The 22,576-nt window shown below is 42.0% G+C and overlaps 1 protein-coding gene and 1 long non-coding RNA gene across 2 annotated transcripts in view; both read left to right on the forward strand.

Annotated features, from left to right (window-relative positions):
- LOC149985561 (uncharacterized) overlaps positions 1-22,576 on the forward strand; it is a 338,855-nt gene that overhangs the window by 260,269 nt on the left and 56,010 nt on the right. The window lies entirely within an intron of this gene.
- On the forward strand, positions 8,295-11,829 carry LOC110524544 (carbohydrate sulfotransferase 1-like). Its single transcript, XM_021604316.3, has 2 exons — positions 8,295-8,907; positions 10,050-11,829. Exon 2 carries the CDS (start codon positions 10,083-10,085, stop codon positions 11,373-11,375), a length of 1,293 nt encoding a protein of 430 aa, XP_021459991.3. The 5' UTR covers positions 8,295-8,907; positions 10,050-10,082; the 3' UTR covers positions 11,376-11,829.

The raw sequence follows: 22,576 nt of genomic DNA on the forward strand, positions 1-22,576 counted from the left end.
AAGTTAGGTACGTTGGAAGCGTGTGCAGTAAAACAAAAAGAGAGTAATGAAGTGATCTACAGAACTTCAATAGTAAAACCAAATGCATGCTTTTCAACCGTTCGCTGCCTGCACCCGCACACCCGACTAGCATCACCACCCTGGATGGTTCTGACCTAGAATATGTGGACATCTATAAGTACCTAGGTGTCTGGCTAGACTGTAAACTCTCCTTCCAGACTCAAATCAAACATCTCCAATCCAAAATCAAATCTAGAATCGGCTTTCTATTTCGCAACAAAGCCTCCTTCACTCACGTCGCCCAACTTACCCTAGTAAAACGGACTATCCTACCGATCCTCGACTTCGGCAATGTCATCTACAAAATAGCCTCCAATACTCTACTCAGCAAACTGGATGCAGTTTATCACAGTGCCATCCGTATTGTTACTAAAGCACCTTATACCACCCACCACTGCGACCTGCATGCTCTAGTCGGCTGGCCCTCACTACATATTCGTCGCCAGACCCACTGGCTCCAGGTCATCTACAAGTCCATGCTAGGTAAAGCTCCGCCTTATCTCAGTTCACTTGTCACAATGGCAACACCCACCCATAGCACGCACTCCAGCAGGTGTATCTCACTGAACACCTCATTTGGCCGCCTTTCCTTCCAGTTCTCTGCTGCCTGTGACTGGAACGTATTGCAAAAATTGTTGAAGTTGGAGACTTTTATCTCCCTCACCAACTTTAAACATCTGCTATCTGAGCAGCTAACTGATCGCTGCAGCTGTACATAGTCCATCGGTAAATAGCCCACCCAATTTACCTACCTCATCCCCATACTGTTTTTATTTATTTACTTTTCTGCTCTTTTGCACACCAGTATCTCTACCTGCACATGACCATCTGATCATTTATCACTCCAGTGTTAATCTGCTAAATTGTAATTATTCGCCTACCTCCTCATGCCTTTTGCACACAATGTATATAGACTTTTTTTTCCTACTGTGTTATTGACTTGTTTATTGTTTACTCCATATGTAACTCTGTGTTGTTGTCTGTTCACACTGCTATGCTTTATCTTGGCCAGGTCGTAGTTGTAAATGAGAACTTGTTCTCAACTAGCCAACCTGGTTAAATAAAGGTGAAATAAAAAATAAATAAGGACCAGCCAACCTTCTGATACAGGATGCAGTGGTGAGTACTAAAACGGTCACCTGTGAGAAAGCCAAGGGTGCTATTGTAGACGGCATCCAGAAGTTTTAAGACTAGTTGCTGCTGCAATCTGGTAAATGATCTCACCTTAGTCAGGAACTGGCAGGAAAGTTGACTGTACAATCTTCTTCCTGTTATTTAGGGAGAGGAGAGATCTAATTCTAAAAAAGAAGCCCACCTTAAATTGTAGCTTTTTTAACTAGCTCATCCGTATATTTTTTTAAACATTACATCTTGTCGATTCAGATATCCAGATGCACTACCGTTCAAAAGCTTGGGGTCACTTAGAAATGTCCTTGTTTTTGAAAGAAAAGCACATTTTTGTCCATTAAAATAACATCAAATTGATCAGAAATACAATGTATTTTATTAGGCAAGACAGTTAAGATTTTTTTTTACAATGACAGCCTAGGAACAGTGGGTTAACTGCCTTGTTCAGGGGCGGAATGACAGATGCTTGTTAGCTCAGAGATTTGATCTAGCAACCTTTTGGTCACTGGCCCAATGCTCTAACCACTAGGCTACCTGCCGTGTAGACATTGTTAATTTTGTAAATTACTATTGTTTTGTTTTTTTGAATTTTTACCCCTTTTTCTCCCCAATTTCATGGTATCCAATTGTTGTAGTAGCTACTATCTTGTCTCATTGCTACAACTCCCGTACGGGCTCGGGAGAGACGAAGGCTGAATGTCATGCGTCCTCCGATACACAACCCAACCAGCCGTACTGCTTCTTAACACAGCGCGCATCCAACCCGGAAGCCAGCCACCGTGCACCTGGCAACCTTGGTTAGCGCGCACTGCGCCCGGCCCGCCACAGGAGTCGCTGGTGCACGATGAGACAAGGAGATCCCTACCGACCAATCCATCCCTAACCCGGAACGATAGGCCAATTGTGCGTCGCCCCACGGACCTCCCGGTCGCGGCCGGTTACGACCCAGGGCGCGAACCCAGGGACTCTGATGGCATTGCTGGCGCTGCAGTACAGCGCCCTTAACCACTGCGCCACCTGGGAGGCCGTAAATTACTATTGTAGATGGATGTTTTTTTTTTTAATGGACTATCTACATAGGCATACAGAGGCGCATTATCAGCAACCATCACTCCTGTGGTCCAATGGCACATTGTGTTCGCTAATCCAAGTGTATCATTTTAAAAGACTAATTGATCATTAGAAAACCCTTTTGAAATTATGTTAACACAGCTAAAAACTGTTGTGCTGATTAAGGAAGCAATATAACTGGCCTTCTTTAGACTAGTTGAGTATCTGGAGCATCAGCATTTGTGGGTTCGATTACAGGCTCAAAATGGCCAGAACCAAATTACTTTATTCTGAAACTCATTTATCTATTCTTGTCATGAGAAACAAAGGCTATTCCATGCGAGGAATTGCCAAGAAACTGAAGATCTCGAACAACGCTGTGTCACAGAACAGCGCAAACTGTCTCTAACCAGAATAGAAAGAGGAGGGGGAGGCCCCGGTGCACAACTGAGCATGAGGACAACTACATTAGAGTGTCTAGTTTGAGAAACAGACACCTCACAAGTCCTCAAATGGCAGTTTCATTAAGTAGTACCCACAAAACACCAGTCTCAATGTCAACAGTGAAGAGGTGACTCCGGAATGCTGGCCTTCTAGGCAGAGTTGCAAAGAAAAAGCAATATCTCAGACTGGCCAATAAAAATAAAAGATTAAGGCGGGCAAAAGAAGACAGAAACTGGACAGAGGAACTCTGCCTAGAAGGCCAGCATCTCGGAGTCGCCTCTTCACTGTTGACGTTGACACAGGTGTTTTGAAGCTGCCAGTTGAGGACTTGCAAGAAGCCTGATCCAGGCCTGTTTCAATCAGCCTTTGAATGAGAATGCGATGGTCAACAGTGTCAAAGGCCTTTGAAAGGTCTGTAATTAAGGCAGCACAATGATTTATGAACTAAGCAATCTAATACATTATCTAAAACAAGCATAGCAGCTGAAATGGTGCAATGTCCAGGTCTAAAACTGGATTGGTGCACATTAAAAATGGAGTGAGAAGTTAAAAAAGTTTTTATCAGAGTTTTCCAGGGATTCTAAAACTTTGGAAAGGCCAGATCATTTGGAAATTGGACGGTAGTTATCTAAGTCAGAAGGATCTTCTCCTTTATGTAGGGGGAGGACATGTTCCACTTTCCAGATCTTATGGATAACACCAGAAACAATTGTCAAGTAAAAAGTATACACTGCTTTCAGACAGTATTCACACTCCACATTTTGTTGTGATTACAAAGTTGGATTAAAATTGATTTCATTTTCATTTTTGGTCTACGAACTATACAAAATACTTTAATGTCAAGGTGGAAGTAAAATAAATCACTAATATATCTTGATTGCATACTGTAAGTATTCAAACCCCTGAGTCAATACAAGTTAGACCTCTGCCAAACCTAAAACCATTATAACCTGTCAGAGACACATCAGAGTCCGGCATAGACTTCTTTAACCAAGATTCAGTCATAGCCAGAATGTCCGCATTGGTTTGAGAAACCAGAGTTATAATAACATCTAACTTCGAAATCAAACTGCTGGCATTTACATGAATCAGCCCAAGGCTACAGCTGTGGGTATTCAGAAAAGACAGTCTCTAATATCAACATGCCATGTGCAGCAGGTAATCCTCTATAAGAAAATACCATGGGGTTGGCTTGAATTGGAATAGATACAAGATTGCCTAGAACTGAACAATTAGGCCTGTGCCTCGAAACAGGACGTGGATTAAAACAAGATCCAACGAGGGTTACGTGTAAAATACCGGTCAAAGGTTTTAGAACACCTACTCATTCAAGGTTTAAAAAAAATATATATATGATTTTCTACATTGTAGACTAATAGTGAAGACATCAAAACTATGAAATAACACATATGGAATCATGTAGTCACCAAAAAAACGTTGAACAAATCTAAATACATGTAATATTTGAGATTCTTCAAATAGCCACCCTTTTGCCTTGATGATAGCTTTGCACACTCTTGGAAGGTTCAATACGCACAAAAAGATTACTTCTCTAAAATGTTGTGCACAAGTTTGTTTACAATTTGTTTACATCCCTGTTAGTGAGAATTTTTACGTTGCCAAGATCATCCATCCACCTGGCATGTGTGGCATAACAAGAAGCTGATTAAACACCATGATCATTACACAGATGTACCTTTGGCTGGGGAAAATTTAAGGCCATACAACACAATGTAACAGATGTCTCAAGTTTTGAGGGAGCATGCAATTGGTATGCCAACAGAAGGAATGCCCAACAGAGCTGTATGCCAAATAACTGAATGTTAATTTCTCTACCATAAGCCGCATTCAACATCGTTTTAAATAATTGGGCAGTATGTCCAACCACAGACCCAGTGCATGGCGTTGTGTGGGCGACTGGTTTTCTGATGTAAACGTTGTAAATGGAATAACCCATGGTGACGGTGAGGTTATGGTATGGGTAGGCATAATAATACAGACAACAAACACAATTGCATTTTATTGATGGTAATTTGAAATCACAGAGATACCGTGGCGAGATCCTGAGGCCCATTGTCATGCCATTCATCCTTCACCATCACATCATGTTTCAGCATGATAATGCATGGCCCCATGTCGCAAGGATCTGTACACAATTCCTGGAAGCTGAAAATAACCCAGTTCATCCATGGCCTGCATACTTACCAGACATGTCACCAATTGAGCATGTTTGGGATGCTCTGGGTTGACTTGCACAGCAGCTTGTTCCAGGTCCCGTCAATATCCAGCAACTTTGCACAGCCATTGAAGAGAAGTTGGGCAACATGCCACAGTCCAAAATGAACAGCCTGACCAACTATATGCGAAGGAGAAAACAACTCACATTTGAATTCAGCCATGGCCGCTAGCATTTTCTTAATGAACCAAATCTAAAACGAGGCTAAATCGGGGAGCGCGGTCTCCCTTTATTAAGCCCACACAACACAGATTAAAGTCAATGCTTCTAAAGGTTTGAGAGTTAAACATGTTTTTTTGTATATTTCTCTCAAGGAGATGCCTACATTGTCCTTTAACATGACAACTCGTTTTTCCTTTACCTCTTCTCTCCCGTGTCCTTCACAGGCTGATGACATTACCACTTCAGACTTCTCTATTACACGCACCCTTCACAGTCCTTCCAGCAATCCTGGAATCAAAAGATCAAGCTTAGATTGTTTTCATTAGACAAAACCTTAACGCACACGCATGCTCGCAGACACACACACTCTGACTGAGTGAGAAAGTGAATATTGAGAGGGTAGAAATGTATTTGCAGTCTGTCTCTTCAACATTTGCAACATTGTTTCAATATTCAAATTTGATCTCCAGCTGTCCAATAGTAATGGACGTGTCGGGAGTCGGGACGAGAGACAGACAGGCAGCCTTTCTCAGCCAGTTGAAATCATGAATCACCTGGCATCATTTTTATGTATATATACAAAGAAACGTACATTTAAAAAATATCAAATGAAACAAATTGCAGCTAGTTTGCAGTTTTTCCAGGTTCATTTTCAAGTGATTGTGTTAGCTGTGTTGTTGGCTAGCTCCTTTGAACAACAGTGTCCTGACAAGAGAGCACATATTCTATGCCAGGCGAAATAGCGCCTCATTAACTCATTGTTACGGGTGTATCAAAATAAATGTCACTAGAAAACAGCTTAATAAACAAATGCAAATGCTGCTAATTTGCTGTTATTTTGGCTGCATTTTTTTTTGCCGTGACTATAAGTTAGCCATAGTTGGCTAACTAGCAAGCAAGGGATAAGAATGTTGTCAGCCAGTATGGCAATGGAACATTTAGAACGAACAGAACAAAAAGACAGAACGACTGGGTCGAGTCTCTGGCAAACGAACCGATAGAACGAACGATCAGTCGGCTTGGGGAGCCACGCTAGATTTGTGTTCGGGTCTATATCTTTTTGGTAGGATGAAATAGTATGAATACATTCATCAAAATAAAGCTTTTAATTAAAATATGTCTGTCATTATTGGTAACCCGCTGGATAAAAGTGATAATGCCCTCGAAGCCGGTGTTTGGAGAATATATTGCCACAGTATGCCGGACCTCGACTTTGTGTCGGTCCTAACAACACCCATGCCAATATATCCAACAAACACGGACTTCTCTGGCTTTATCATTTAAATATACAGTGCATTTGGAAAGTAGTTCTAAAGTTCTAAAACTGATTTAAAAAAATAATAATTCTCATCAATCTACACACAATACCCCATAATGACAAAGCGAACACATGTTTTTAGAATTTTTTGCGAATGTATTAAAAATAAAAAACAGAAATACCTGATTTACATAATTATTCACAGCCTTTGCTATGAGACTCGAAATTGAGCTCAGGTGCATCCTGCCTGTTCCCATTAATCATCCTTGAGATGTTTCTACAACTTGATTGGAGTCCGCCTGCGGTAAATTCAATTGATTGGACATGATTTGGAAAGGCATACATCTGTCTAAATAAGGTCTCACGGTTGACAGTGTATGTCAGAGGCAAAACCAAGCCAGGAGGTCGAAGGAATTGTCTGTAGAGCTCAGAGACAGGATTATCGAGGCACAGATCTGGGGAAGGGTACCCAAGAAATGCCTGCAGCATTGAAGGTCCCCAAGAACACAGTGGCCTCCATCTTTCTTAAATGTAAGAATTTTGGAAGGATCAAGACTCTACCTAGAGCTGGCTGCCTGGCCAAACTGAACAATCGGTGGAGAAAGGCCTTGGTCAGGGAGGTGACCGAGAACCCGATGGTCACTCTGAAAGAGTTCCAGAGTTACTCTGTGTAAATGGGAGAACCTTCCAGAAGGACAACCATCTCTCCAGCACTCCACCAATCAGGCCTTTATGGCAAAGGGGCCAGACGGAAGACACTGCTCAGTAAAAGGCACATGACAGCCTGCTTGGGCTTTGCTAAAAGACACCTAAAGGACTCTTTGATGAAAACCTGCTCCAGAGCACTCAGGACCTCAGAATATGGTGAAGGTTTACCTTCCAACAGGGCCATGACCATAAGCACACAGCCAAGACAACGCAGGAGTGGTTTTGGGACAAGTATCTGAATGTCCTTGAGCTACCAGCCAAAGCCCAGACTTGAACCTGATCAAACATCTCTGGAGAGACCTGAAAATAGCTGTGCAGCGACGCTCCCCATCCAACCTTACAGAGCTTGAGATGATCTGCAGAGAATGGGAGAAACTCCCCAAATACAGGTGTGCCAAGCTTGTAGCGTCATACCTAAGAAGCCTCATGGCTGTAAATGCTGCCATCGGTGCTTCAACAAAGTACTGTGTACTGAAAGGGTCTGAATACTTATGTAAATGTGATATTTCCAGTTTTTTTTTAAAACAAATTTGCTAAAATGTATAAATGCCGTTTTTGCTTTGTAATTATGGGGCATTGTGTGTAGATTGATGAGTGGGAAAAAACGATTTAATCAATTTTAGAATAAGGCTGTAATGTAAGAAAATGTTGAAAAAAATCTCAATACTTTCTGAATGCACTGTATACCTTGAGATTGTCATTCAGTTGCCACTAAAGCAAAGGCCGTTGTTTGCTATCAGAGCAGTATGCTACATAATCAGATGTTCATATTTTGTAAGACACATGGGGAACTAGAAGAACAGGATATTCATTAATATCCAGCTGACTTAGGTCCAGATCCAGCTGATTTAGATGGAAACAGGATTCTTCTTCTATCCCTTTCATACTGCTGCGTCATCCCCAGAATCCCCAGTGTGACAATGGACATTGAAAATGTAATATTCAGTCCCTGCTATATAAGACGTCATTTACTTTCTCTATCTCTTTCTCTATCTCTCTGTCTCTCTCTCGTACAGGCTCTCTCTCACGCATTCTCTCTCTTTTATGCTAGACCTAATCGATGACTTGCATATCCCCTGTCTTCATACTGATTGTACATCTCAGTATTTAACAAATATATTAGAACATAGTTTCAAATAGCCAAGTATTTTATAGGAAATTATTTAAATATAACTTTAAATACTTAAAATTATTTGAAAATAGTACTCCAATGCATATAAAATAAGTATTTTAAATACAAACATGTATGCATTTGAAGCAAGATCTGCTGACCTCCAACTCCTCCATGTGTATGTGTCTACATCGTAATTTAGGCTGTATTCTGTTTTTTTTTAAATAGTATTATTATTATTCGTGACCAAGTCGTGTGCTTTGCCAGGGGCTGTGGGTAGGAGGGGAGATGTAGGGGAGGTTTGGGGTAGTCCAGAACGGGCTCTGGTTGGCACACCTCACACAAAGCCACACCACCAAGCCATAGCCTAGGCTACAACACGCACATTAGTCAAGGCAATCTGGAATATACGGCGGCGGGCTTTGCGAAGGCTGCGGTTGCAGCATCCTTCTCGAATCTATTTTACCCTGTTGGAGTTCAATTGTCTTATTCTGCCTGGCGCTTCGACTAATTTCTCTTATCATGATATTTTCCTTATTTAACACTGACTGATTGTGACTCTTCTATCTGCGAGAACAGTTTCTCTCGATGTGCTACTCAGATGTACGGGGGAAGAAGACAGAGAAGCTGCCCTTCAAGAATGTTTAGTCCTAAAATACCAGATTTTTGTGACGACATTTGAAACCGTTGCATTGCTTTTCTATGGTGTTTTTCACGAGCACCTGCCTTTGCCCACTATGAATTTATGAGGTAAGAAAGTAGCTTATTGGATGCTTTGAGGTTGATCTCTTTTATTTCTGTTTAAACTGTGTTTTGTGTGTAGGCTCTTAAGAATAACATGACCGTTATTTCGTTATTTAAAAACATAAAAAGTATTATTGAGGCCATGCCTAGACGTCTAGCCCATTTGTGTAGGCTAATCATCTTTGAATGAAAGCGTATTCTGTTGCACTGCGGTAAATCACATCTCGGCGCTGTCGTCAATTGTTCGCTGTCACATCTATCCTGTGACTTGGCGTTGCGCGAGAAATTACTTTTCCACAGGTGCCGCCAGCCTTTTATCACAGTGTATTTGCATTAGACCGTATGATATCACTGAATTCCTACACCTATATAATAAGCATATAGCTTTTAATTCTATGGGAAAATAAAACACTAAACATTTACAGAGTAAAAATAAATGTTTATTTTGGACACATTTAGACTTATGGGTTGTGTGCCACCAGTATTGACCAACAACTTCTTAGCTACGTTTATTGGTAATTTAGATCAATTCATTTTTAAGCTAAAAACCATCGTTCTTATCTGTGGAGTATAGGGATTAGAGATAGTAGTCGACTATAGAAGCGTTTACAGTATAAATAGCACATGATTGTATTAGGCCTACTGCCGTTCGAGATCTGAAGATGGCGAAGTTCTTTCAGGTGGAATCTACATCAAATATGACCATTATGTAAATTAGAATCTACATTGTGGAATCTTAGACCCTAGGCATCCTAGAGTCTTTGAAGTTAGTTGTAAGCTGTCTGAATGCATAAACTGTCATTTGGGGTTGCCTGCTGCTTAAAGGACAGAAAGGCTATGGAACATAACAACAAAACATCCAACTTGGGTTTGATTTATGTATTTGACAGTATTATATGAAGGTAACTCCTTTATTACAGTTCTACAAAACAACAATTATAATTCGTTTTGTAAGGTCACCACAGTAACTGTCTAGGAAGAACATCTATGGGATTCAAAACGCTAACTTTTTTATTTTGGAGTGAGACTGTATTTAATGTATGCTGTTTTGCTGCTCCTTTCTGTCTATGTGTGGGTATTCTATACAGCACAAATAATCGTTCTAAAAGTATTATCCTATTATTTATTTTTTATTTTTGCTCCAACAGGATCTGAACAGACTGTATCATCTATCTAAATGAATGAATTCAGCCATGCAATGTTCCTGGAAGGCTGTGATTCTGCTAGCCTTACTGTCCATAGCGATCCAGTACACAGCCATCAGGACGTTCACAGCCAAGCCATTCCAGATGTGTCCAGTGACAGCCTCAAACCCTCTGAACTGCGGCATGCTGTGGCAGGATGCGGTGGACTCGTCCTTTGACCAGCGGATCTGTGACGACTTCCTTTACTTCACCTCCAACGTCTCCAGAAAAACACACGTTCTCATCCTGGCCACGACCCGCAGCGGCAGCTCCTTCGTGGGTCAGCTGTTCAACCAGCACCAGGATGTGTTTTATCTGTTTGAGCCGCTCTACCACGTCCAGACCACCTTGCTCCCCCGCCTGTCCCACAGCAGGACAGCAGGCGACACCAGGGTGATGCTGGGGGCCAGCAGGGACCTGCTCCGGAGCCTCTACGACTGTGACCTTTACTTCCTGGAGAGCTACATCAAACCCCAGCCGGCCAATCACAGCACAGACAAGCTGTTCCGGAGGGGAGCAAGTAAGGCTCTTTGCTCCCTGCCCGTCTGCGACGCCTTTAGTCCTGGAGAGTTGAACATTGATGAAGGAGAGTGCGTCAGGAGGTGTGGCGGTCTCAACATGACGCTGGCGTCGGACACCTGCCGTGAGAGGCGCCATGTGGCCATCAAGACGGTGAGGATACCGGAGGTGAGTGACCTCAGGGCTCTGGTGGAGGACCCTAGGCTCAACCTCAAGGTGATCCAGCTGGTCAGGGACCCCCGAGGGATCCTGGCCTCCCGCATCGAGACCTTCAGGGACACCTATAGACTCTGGAGGATCTGGAAGGCCACTGGGAGGAGGCCCTACAACCTGGACCTCACCCAGCTCACCATGGTCTGTGAGGACTTCCTGGGTTCTGTGACAACGGGCCTCAGCAGGCCCCCCTGGCTCAAAGGGAGGTACATGTTGGTCAGGTATGAGGACCTGGCCAGGAACCCTCTCCAGAAGACCAAGGAGATCTATGAATACCTGGGTCTGATCATGGACAAGAACGTAGGCGACTGGATCCAGAACAACACCAGGGGAAGCAACGATCTGTCCGCCAAGCATAAATACGGCACTGTTCGGGACTCAGCTGCCAATGCGGAAAGCTGGAGGCTCAAATTGTCTTATGACATGGTTGATTACACACAGACTGTGTGTCAGCAAGTTCTACAGGAGCTTGGTTATAAGACTGTCAGTTCCCCTGAGGAGCTGAAAAATCTGTCTCTGACTCTCATCGAGGACAAAACTTTTTTACCTTTTTTGTAGCAAAGCAAGGTCTATCACGACAACTATTTTTGATATATTTATATTGTTGCCTTAATTTCTTCTCAGATTTGCACTAAACCTCAGAAACCTTGAAGACTCCTGTGGTAAGATTCAAGTCAAGACATTCAGAAGAGCACAAAAAACATAATGTAGGAATGCTCTTTGGAGATATCAGTATCAATGTTTTAGCGATATCGAAGAGACAGTAAATAATGTTAGGTTAATTGACATGAACAAACTTACAGTAAAGCACCATCCTACTTAAGATCCCTGAATGCTGGCTGTTGCATTGACAAAAGCGAATGTTGATATTTGTACATCAAGGAAACTGGACCTACCTTACAACATTGTTAGGGAATGTACCTAATCATACCTTACTGATAAATGCTGACGTGTGTGTGTGTGTAGGCATATGATAACAACCATGCAATAAAAATGTGAATGTTGAGGTCAACCTTAATTGTGTTGTTTACATTTTATTGAGGGTTTAGAGTAAGAATCGGGGAGTGGCCCTTTAATCATGTTATTATAGTTTAACTGAGGGTTGTCAACACACAATCACCAAAGATCACCAAAGTGCAGGACACCAGTGATTTGACAATGAATGCATCCCAAATGGCATCATATTCCCTATATAGTACACTACTATTGACCAAGGAATTCCTAGTCGATGGCAAAACATTTCTGTAAAAGACCCCCAAAAAAAGCCTTTTTTTTATTAGTCTCAGTCTGTTGGCGGTAGGTGCACCTGATTCAGCAGCCCTGAGCACCGGGTAGGCAAACTGTTGCCATTGTTAACCATTTCATGTGTCTGAAGTTACAAACTCTGCCTTCCTGGCGGGCCCGGAGAGCAAATCAAGTACACTATAGGCCTACCGCTGGCCAATCGGATGACTCAGATTACCGTGTCTGCAGTAACAAAGCAGGCATAAAAGAAAGCTACAGCAAAGTTGTAGCTGTGAGATTTCAAAACATTTGAAACAATGACTAGAGAGACTGTCAACGAACACAGCAAAGAGCTGCTGTTTTAATGAGTGAATTCATGTTTATGTTCTTACTCAGCACTGTCAACACTTTGTATTCAACATTTTTATAAGCCATAAAATGAGCATTCTTCCTATTTCCAGCCAGCGCTTACAACAAGCACTGCAGCAGTAATGAATGAGTAGGAACGTGTATCGATAGGCTTGTGTTGTTATTATTCTTGAGTCTTTTTTAATATCAAGGAATATTTCACTTTCTCTGTTCATAGGAGTAACAACATGAATTTGTGCATGAGGCAGAAATAATGCTGTGCGTCTCGAGTTTTCGCCATCAGCTGGAAAACGGTGTCCCCTTTTTGGTCAGTGTCAGTGATGGAAAGGGGGAGTGTAGGGATGTTGAGAAGTAGACCCTCAGTCTGCTGCTCTCGCCCTCTGTTGAGACTGACCATGAGATGCAGGCACCAACAGCACAGTAAAATTCTAATAAAAAGTAAATTATAGCTCACTCAGCTGTGGCTCACAAGTAATACAACAACGGATCAATTACGGGTGTGATCATATAAATATAATATAATTTAAATATAATTAAAAAAATGTCCTGAACAACAATGCATTGGCAGGGCAATTCAAGCAAAGCTAATAGGCTGTGATAATGTAATGGGCCTATCTATAGCTTACTGCACGAACCCAATTGCTACAGGTCTGTTTTTAATTGGTTAATGTTGCATAGGCTTACGTTTTTTAAGTCATGTTAAAATAAATTCTGAGCAGTAGATATCATCTTGCATTTTGACTCAGAAAGTGATCTTGAAAAAAGTTGGTGACTACTGTATTCCCTGTAAACACTATCAATGTTTCCCTTTACTGGGGCAAGTGTGATCGAATCAACACAATATTACCCACTTTCAATGCAACATAACAACAACAAAACAAACTCGAGATTTTGTTGTAGGCAGAATGCATCGGAGTACGATTCTGTGCCATTTACAATGAACTGGACTGTGTTTACAGCATGAGCGGTCGCGAGTAGATGATTTGAGATCAAAGTGAGAGCTGTAGTCACTTGTGCAACTTTTGTTAATATATTTAGCTAGTTAGTGAGTTATAAGCCCAGTTATAGATAATTTGTAGTAGTCAGCAATAGGGGAGTGATTGCTTTCTACAAGAGCACAAAATGAGGACATTTCTAAACATCTTTGAAAAGCTAGTCAGGTACAGAGCTTTTTTTTGTCTTAAAGGGGCAGTATTGTATTTTGCATTTTTTTTTTTGTAATGGTAGGCCAATCTAGGAGGCCCACATTATGATCAAATAGCCATAGTAGCCTACTTGGCCACTGTTAAAACTGTAAATTAAAGCGGGTACACATGCTGACCAGACCATTTTGTGCCGTGCGTCCGCATGCACCTTCGCACACGCGGACATGCGGATTGAAATATCAAAACGAACTCTGAAACAATTATATTAATTTGGGGACAGGTCGAAAAGCATTTATGGCAAAAGCTAGCTAGCTTCCTGTTGCTAGATAATTTGTCCTGTGATATAAACATTGGGTTGTTATTTTACCTGAAATGCACAAGTTCCTCTCTCTTTAAACCGAGTTTGTAATCTCCCCTCCTTCGGGCTTCTTCTGCTTCCCAAATGTCTATATCCCAAATCAATACAACCTTGACATAACAAAAAGTAAAGCAATGAGGCTGATGCAACAGATCAGAATGTTTATCTTAAAATGTTGATAAACGATTAGGCTATTTCTTCACATTATAAACGCAGCCATCCGCACAGGGCAGTAGGCAATGAACACGAATGTTCCAAAATGCAATTAGCGGGAAAACAACATTCTCAAAAGTGCACGTGAAATGCAAGCGGTTTCATATGACAGAGATGAAAAAAAATCCTTCAGAAATTTAGAAAGAAGGGTGATCAAAAAAGACGCATCAACAAGTATGGGTTGTTAATGTGAGGATTGTGTCTTTCGCTAAATAATTAGAGGGAACATTGCTTCCATGGCTCTCTCAGCTCCGACGTAGGCTACAGTTGAGACAGACACATCCGGGATGCAACGGCGCGCATCCTCCTGATCGAATTCCAAGGCGCATATTGAAGATGTTAGAAGAACTGCCCACATGTACTTTCGTCAGACAACAAGATGAGTAGGCCTAACGAACAGCAAGGGAACTCGCCTATGTCAATCTACTATCCCCCAAAGTACAAATGTTGACCTATTCTATTGGTCAGCGTGTCCTTCTGTGCAGGAAACAAATATTACAAACATACTCTGGGATGCGATAGATCCCAAATGAATACAACCTCGACATAGCGGGAAAACACCGTTCTCAAAAGTGCACTGGAAATACAAGCGGCATATGACAGAGATTAAATTATCCTTCAGAAATGTTAGAAAGAGGGAGGATCAAAAACACGCACCAACAAGTGCAAGGTGGTTGATGTTGCAGTGCGCGACAGGCACGGGTCTTTCTCTCCCGTTGGAATGAACAGTGACTCAAGTATGTCGACAGAATCAAGCATTTAGATATTAATAACGATCTTACATTATATTTGTCAAAAATGACTGGCGTTTAGCCTATATATATATATATATATATATATATATGTAGTTAAAAGTCTCATTAAAGTTTGGCTACATACATGACATGAGGGAGGCGCCTGGAAATGTAGCCAAACTTTAATGAGACTTTTAACTACATATATATATATATATATATATATATATATATATATATATATATATATATATATATATATATATGTAGTTAAAAGTCTCATTAAAGTTTGGCTACATTTCCAGGCGCCTCCCTCATGTCAGCATCGGTCTGAACATGACAGGCAGTAGCCAATACGCATAGGCTATCACCTACACTCATGTACATTTATGGATATTTACATATACTTATGGTTATCTTAACAGAGTAGCTACTGTTTTTAGGGTTTTAAATACATTTAATTGGCTATTTAATTTATTTGAATTGGCCTTGGTGCCCTAGCAGATGACATTGGTGCCCTAGCAGATGACATTGGTGCCCAGGCAGATTGGTTATTTGGTATTTTATTAGGATCCCCATTATTAACTGTTGCAAAAGCAGCAGCTACTCTTCCTGAGGTCCACACAAAACATGAAACATAATACAGAATGACACAATACAGAACATCATTAGACAAGAACAGCTCAAGGACAGAACTACATGCATTTTTTAAAAGGCACATGCAGCCTACATATCAATGCATACACACAAACTATCTAGGTCAAATAGGGGAGAGTTGTGCCGTGAGGTGTTGCTTTATCTGTTTTTTGAAACCAGGTTTGCTGTTTATTTGAGCAATATGAGATGGAAGGAAGTTCCATGCAATCTGGGCTCTATATAATACTGTATGTTTTCTTGAATTTGGGGACTATGAAAATAACCCTGGTGGTATGTCTGGTGGGATAAGTGTGTGTGTCAGAGCTGTGTGTAAATTGACTATGGAAACAATTTGGGATTTTCAACACATGAAGGTTTCTTACAAAAAGAAGAAGTGATGCAGTCAGTCTCTCCTCAACTCTTAGCCAAGAGAGACTGGCATGCATAGTATTTATATCAGCCCTCTGATTACAATTAAGAGCAAAACGTGCCACTCTGTTCTGGGCCAGCTGCAGCTTAACTAGGTCTTTCCTTGCAGCACTGGACCACACGACTGGACAATAATCAAGATTAGACAAAAAATAGAACCTGCAGAACTTGCTTTTTGGAGTGTGGTGTCAAAAAAGCAGAGCATCTCTTTATTACGGCTAGACCTTTCCCCATCTTTGCAACCATTGAATCTATATGTTTTGACCATGACAGTTTACAATCTAAGGTAACGCCAAGTAATTTAGTCTCCTCAACTTGTTCAACATCCACACCATTCATTACCAGATTCAGCTGAGGTCTAGCACTTAAGGAATGATTTGTACCAAATACAATGCTCTTAGTTTTAGAGATGTTCAGGACCAGTTTATTACTGGCCACCCATTCCAAAACAGACCAACTCTTTGTTAAGGGTTTCAGTGACTTCATTAGCTGTGGTTGCTGAATGCTTATATGGTTGAATCATCAGCATACATGGACATACATGCTTTGTTTAATTCCAATGGCAGGTCATTGATAAAAATAGAAAAAAGTAGAGGGCCTAGAGAGCTGCCCTGCAGTACTCCACACTTCACATGTTTCACATTAGAGAAGCTTCCATTAAAGAAAACCCTTTCAGTTATATTAGATAGATAGCTATTAATCCACAATATGGCAGAGGTTGAAAAGCCATAGCACTTAAGTTTTTTCAACAACAGGTTATGGTCAATAAAATCAAAGGCTGCACCGAAATCTAACAGTACAGCTCCCACAATCTTCTTATTATCAATTTATTTCAACCAATCATCAGTCATTTGTGTCAGTGCAGTACATGTTGAGTGCCCTTCTCTATAAGCATGCTGAAAGTATGTTGTTAATTTTTTTTACAGAGAAATAGCATTGTATTTGGTCAAACACAATTTTTTCCAACAGTTTGCTAAGAGCTGGCAGCAAGCTTATAGGTCTGCTGTTAGAACCAGTAAAAGCTTCTTTACCACTTGGGAAACGGAATTACTTTGGCTTCCCTCCAGGTCTGAGGACAAAGACTTTCCTCTAGGCTCAGATTAAAAATATGACAGATAGGAGTGGCTATAGAGTCAGCCACCATCCTCAGTAGTTTTCAATCTAAGTTGTCAATGCCAGGTTTGTCCTTATTGATCGTTAACAATAATTTTTACACCTCTCCCACACTAACTTTACAAAATTCAAACTTGCACTGCTTTTCTTTCATTATTAGTTATTTTTTTTATAGATTAATATAATTGCTCACTGTTTGTCATGGGCATTTCCTGTCTAAGTTTGCCCACTTTGCCAATTAAATAATAATTAAAATAATTGCCAACATCAAATGGTTTTGTGATGAATAAGCCATCTGATTCAATGGGCACGGCAGATTGGGCACCAATTGAAGGCCAATGGCCTTGCCCCTAAAATCACAAAATTCCAGGCTTGGCCCATAGGGTTCTGGTCAAAAGTAGTGCGCTATTTAGGGAATAGGGTACCATTAAGGACAGAGACTGGAGACTGGAGTTTGCCTGGATTGACCAAATGTCAGCGAGGTGTTGGAATTGTTTAATTAGACTTCCAAGTCATCTATTGACGATGTGGAGCAGGCAGGCAATAGGAGACAGCTGCTGTTGCTGATTTGTCTCAGGAAGCACTAAGTAAGAATTAAACTAGCTGCTGTCTTCACAACATTGTCAGGATAGTGGGTGTTATGGTTTCTGGAAGGAATAGAATAGATATTTTAAGTTTAAAAAAAATCTACAGAAATGCATAATTTTGCTGTCACAATAACGTGAGGAAGGCCCTTGTTATTGCTTTGCATAAAACAGTGACAGTGATAAGGACAGGCAGGGAAGTGACCTTTCCCAACCTCTGTTGAATATTCTCTGAAACATTAAGGGGGTGTCATTCATAAAGTTGAGTTCTTTACTCCTCAAAGAAACTGTTTATAAGGTTGCTGGTCTGGGAACAGATTATGTCTGTGCAGAGTGCCTCAATTTGAAAGACCCCTTCTACTTTGAAATGAACACACATTATCAGACCACTCCAACATGTATTGCTTTTTCATCTATAAACAAGTGTGCTGAGGCAGCAATCCACAGCCCTGTGGTCACTCTATCATTCTATCAAGACAATATACTGTATAGCCCGAGTTCAGATATATTTATGCTGGCTATTTACTGATATGTTGTGTGCAGTACAACAGACAGAGGTAATGTTCCAATATCCATACTAGCTACAAATACATTTACATTTGAGTCATTTAGCAGATGCTCTTATTCAGAGCCACTTACAGTTAGTGCATTTATCTTAAGGTAGATAGGTAAGACAACTACATATCACAGTCATAAGTACAACTTTTCCTCAATAAAGCAGTCAGCGCTAGTAAAAAATGACACGTGCAAGTGTTAGTGCAAGAAAGGCAACGGTAGGGTGTTAGTTTGTATTTTTTCTTCTTAGAATCAACCATAGCAAATAAACTGCCTTATTCTCAGTAGCATGCTTTCGTGGGTTTAAAACGTTGATTGAGTATTATTTGAACAAATCTTATTGATAGGGGATAGTGACTCAATTCCTTTCAATTTTGCTGTAATAACTCAGAATTGTCAACATCCCAATCTTGCCAATACTAAAGTAATTACTTTGGGACTGTCGGGATGAGCACGCACATGGCAAATCAGATTACCATTCTGCCACAGTGAAAAGCCCTCAGGATCCCATCCATCCATTCTCTCTAACCTTTTTTTTGTTGTTGTTGAAATGCCTCTAATCATCTGTGTATATTCCTGCCAAACCACCAAGAGAGGTTGAGAATGAGAGTTAAAAAGAAAGAGAGAGGATGAGAATGAGAAAGAGCGAGAGAAAGAGAGGGTGAGAGAGAATGAGCTAGAGGGAGAGAGAGAGGAGGAGAGAGAGAAAGAGAGAGCTGTACTACAGTATGAATGGAGGAGAACAATCTGTACTCACAATGATTGCATTACAGTTATTTGCAGGTTGACAGAGATACAGTTCTGTTCTTTTCTTAGTTTAGTACCTCTGTTCAACTCTGCAAGTAAATGAGATGCCCAAAAAGAGGAAAGCCTACCCTAGCCGGCTGGTACAGTAGTCATGGGCAAAGATTGCTGATACTTTAACAAAAGCTTCTGTATGAAGTAACAATGGTCTTTTATACCACTGGTCTTTTATATCTTTTAAAACTGTAAAGGGATCTCAAACCAAGGCTTACTTACACGTCCCTAAACTGTGAAGGGATCTCAAACTAAGATGTACTTTAAAGTAAAACTTTAGTAGTTGTTTGGGGGGGGTATCTGTACTTTACTTTATTATAACTTTTACTTCACTACATTCCCAAAGAAAATAATGCACGTTTTTACTCCATGCATGTTCCCTGACACCCAAAAGGGGTGCCTAATAATAAAGACCTCATTTAACAGTAAAAACTAATGACCTTTTAATGTGGCATGAACACAATCAGTCATGATGCTTTCATTTTATTGTCAAACAAATCACCTCAGAAAGTAGGCTACCTGTGCATGTTGTCCACTCTAAAATAATCCAAACAGTGCAATGCGTGTACAATCACACCGTTTGATGAATGGAAAAACACATCAGTTACAAAACACCAAAAACGTGTGCCTAATGACATTTGATGAATGTCATTGATGAGGCTTACATTAATTGAAGTGTCTCCCTGACAAATTTACCTTTTTTTGTAGCCTAAAAAAGTCAGGACACCTGAAATGGGACTGAAACTGTCCCGAGGAAAAGGGGGATGGTCACCCTAACACACACAGTCATTGTATTACACTGGGCTACAGTCACGGGGGAAAAAGTCCCTATACTTTCAGTGCAATTTTCTGAAAAAGGTGGGTAAACTGCGTTTAGTTGTGTTTACCCTGCACTAGGCCTACGCCACTGCCAGTAACCTACCCTCTCAGCTGAGGCAATTTTACACACATGAACAAACGCAGAACAGGTAGACTACATTCAGTATAATACACGAGTTGAACCAAAACATGTTTACACCCTAGTTCATGAGTTGTCCATAATTCATGAGTTGAGTCTTCACAGATCATGTGACATTAAACACTACCTTTCTTTCCTTACATTAATTACATTTATGACAGTGCTATTTGTAATTATTAAGCATTCAACAATTGAATTAGAACCTTGAACTTAAACCCTGAACGATTCCTAGATCTTGGAGATCTCGGAAAATGCACTGTATGTCACACCCTGATCTGTTTCACCTGTCTTTTGATTGTCTCCTATCCCCCACCAGGTGTCTCCCATTACCTCGTGTATTTATACCTGCGCATTCTGGTTGTCTGTTGCCAGTTCGTCTTGTCCCGTCAAGTCTTACCAGTGTGTTCCTAGTCTCCCCATTTCTGACCTTTCTGCCTGTCCTGACACTGATCCTGCCTGCAGTCCTGTACCTGCCTGACTCTGAGTTGGACTACGAGTATTTGCCTGCCTTGACCTACCGATTGCCTACCCCTTGTACTGTAATAAACTCAGAGACGTGTACTAGCCACCTCCTGTGTCTGCATCTGGGTCTTAGCCTGAGCCGTGACAGTACGAACTGGCCATGACTGATCCAGCAGACTCGGACCAGCTCTGCAATGCTGTCTCCTCCCAAGGAGTCACCATTGGAAGACACAAGGAGTTACTGCAAAGCCTTATGGAGGGACTCAATACCCTGGCAGAAAGCCAAGACTACGCGTTCAATACATTGCTGGAGCAATTCCACGGGTTCCCAACTAGGCAGCAAGCCACAACAGTGATCCCAAAGACTCTCAGCAACCTCACCACCAGCGGCGCTTCTTCTCAGCCTACCCCGGTGTCCCGAGGATCTTGCTTACCTCCTCCGGAGCGCTACGCTGTAGATTCTGGAACTGGGTCTGGGTCTTAGCCTGAGCCGTGACAGTACGAACTGGCCATGACTGATCCAGCAAACTCGAACCAGCTCTGCAATGCTGTCTCCTCCCAAGGAGTCACAATTTCTCTCCCATTTCTCTCCCAGTGCTCCCTCATCTTCGAGCTGCAGCGTTCTTCATTCCCCTCGGACTGCTCGAAGACAGCGTACCTGATAACTCTGATCTCCGGGAGGGCACATCGCAGCCGCAGAGTGACTGGAACCTGGAAGCCCTGTTCGACACCTTCCGTCACGGATTATCGGAGGTGATTAAAGATGAGTTTGCAGCCCATGGAACTCGTTTCCCTCATAGCCTTGACCATTCGGATCGATGGGCGGCTACGGGAACGTAGGAGGGAGAGGGGGTCTGTTCCCTGTCGCCCTCGCTCGTCCTCTAATTCCACATCGCCTCCAAGGAATCCCTGATGTCTACATTTCCAAGAGAATCCGGTGTCACCCGAGTTCCCTCGGAAATCACAGAGGGCTGTTGACTCGCCTCATCTGGAGCCCATGCAACTGGGCAGAGCTAGATTGTCTCCTGCTGAGCGTTTACGCAGACTGAACACCAAAAGCTGTCTGTAATGTGGAGCTATGGGACATTTCTTATCTACCTGCCCATTACAAGACCAGGCTCATTAGTAGGTACGAGTACACTGGTGAGCCATACTGGGAGTTTCCAATCTCTCACTACTCGTAACCCCCTCTATGCTACCCTGTTGTGGGGAGACCAGTCCAAATCCATCTGAATGCTCATTGACTCTGGGGCTGACGAGAACTTTATGGACACTACCCTGGTGTCGGAGCTGGGTATCTCCAGCCAACCCCTTTCCACCCCGATGGATAGCAGAGCACTGGATTGGCACTCTATTGGCAGAGTTGCCCACAATATGGTTCCTATCAGCCTGCGAGTGTCAGGCAACCACAGTGAGTCTATGCAGTTTCTGCTCCTGGAGTCTCCTCATATACCCATGATTTTGAGGTTCTCATTGCTCCAGAGGCACAACCCCTTAATTGACTGGACTACGGATTCCATCACGGGTTGGAGTACGTTTTTCCACACACATTGTCTGAAGTCGGCGCAGCCTGCCCGGGATGTCTCCCTGCGAGTTTGGGTAAAGCCTCATATCTCTCCACCGTTCCCACAGAGTACCAGGACTTACGTGAGGTTTTCACCTCTGGCCGCACCACATTTATTCCTCCGCGTCGGCCCTTTATACCCTGTCAGGTCAGGAGCAGGGTTCTTTTTGTGGAGAAGAAGGACAAGACCCTGCATCCGTGTATCAACTACCGGGGTCTTAATGACATTGTGGTTAAAAAACATTACCCGCTACCACTCATCTCCTCGGCTTTCAAGCCATCTCTAGGGGCGGTCATCTTCTCCAAGTTGGACCTTCGGACCGTCTATCATCTGATTCGGATACAGGAAGAAGACGAGTGGAAGACCGCCTTTAACACGGCTAGCGGGCACCTTGTGATGCCGTTTGGACTGACCAATGCTCCCACAGTGTTCCAGGCCCTGGTCAATGATGTGCTCCGTGACATGTTGAACCAATTTGTGTTTGTCAACCTCAACGACATCCTCATTTATTCTCGGGTCAGCTCAAAAGCACGTCCTCCTTGTCCGACAGGTCCTCCAGCATCTCCTGGAGAACCAGCTTTTCATGAATGCGAAGAAATGTGAGTTTCATCATTGA

This window comes from Oncorhynchus mykiss, chromosome 1 (assembly GCF_057628025.1).
Source record: "Oncorhynchus mykiss isolate SJ-2025 chromosome 1, ASM5762802v1, whole genome shotgun sequence".
Taxonomy (NCBI): Eukaryota; Metazoa; Chordata; class Actinopteri; order Salmoniformes; family Salmonidae; genus Oncorhynchus; species Oncorhynchus mykiss.

What these genes read in the sequence shown, in the direction of transcription:
- LOC110524544 (XM_021604316.3), top strand. Translation starts at nt 10,083, where the DNA reads ATGAATTCAGCCATGCAATGTTCCTGGAAGGCTGTGATTCTGCTAGCC.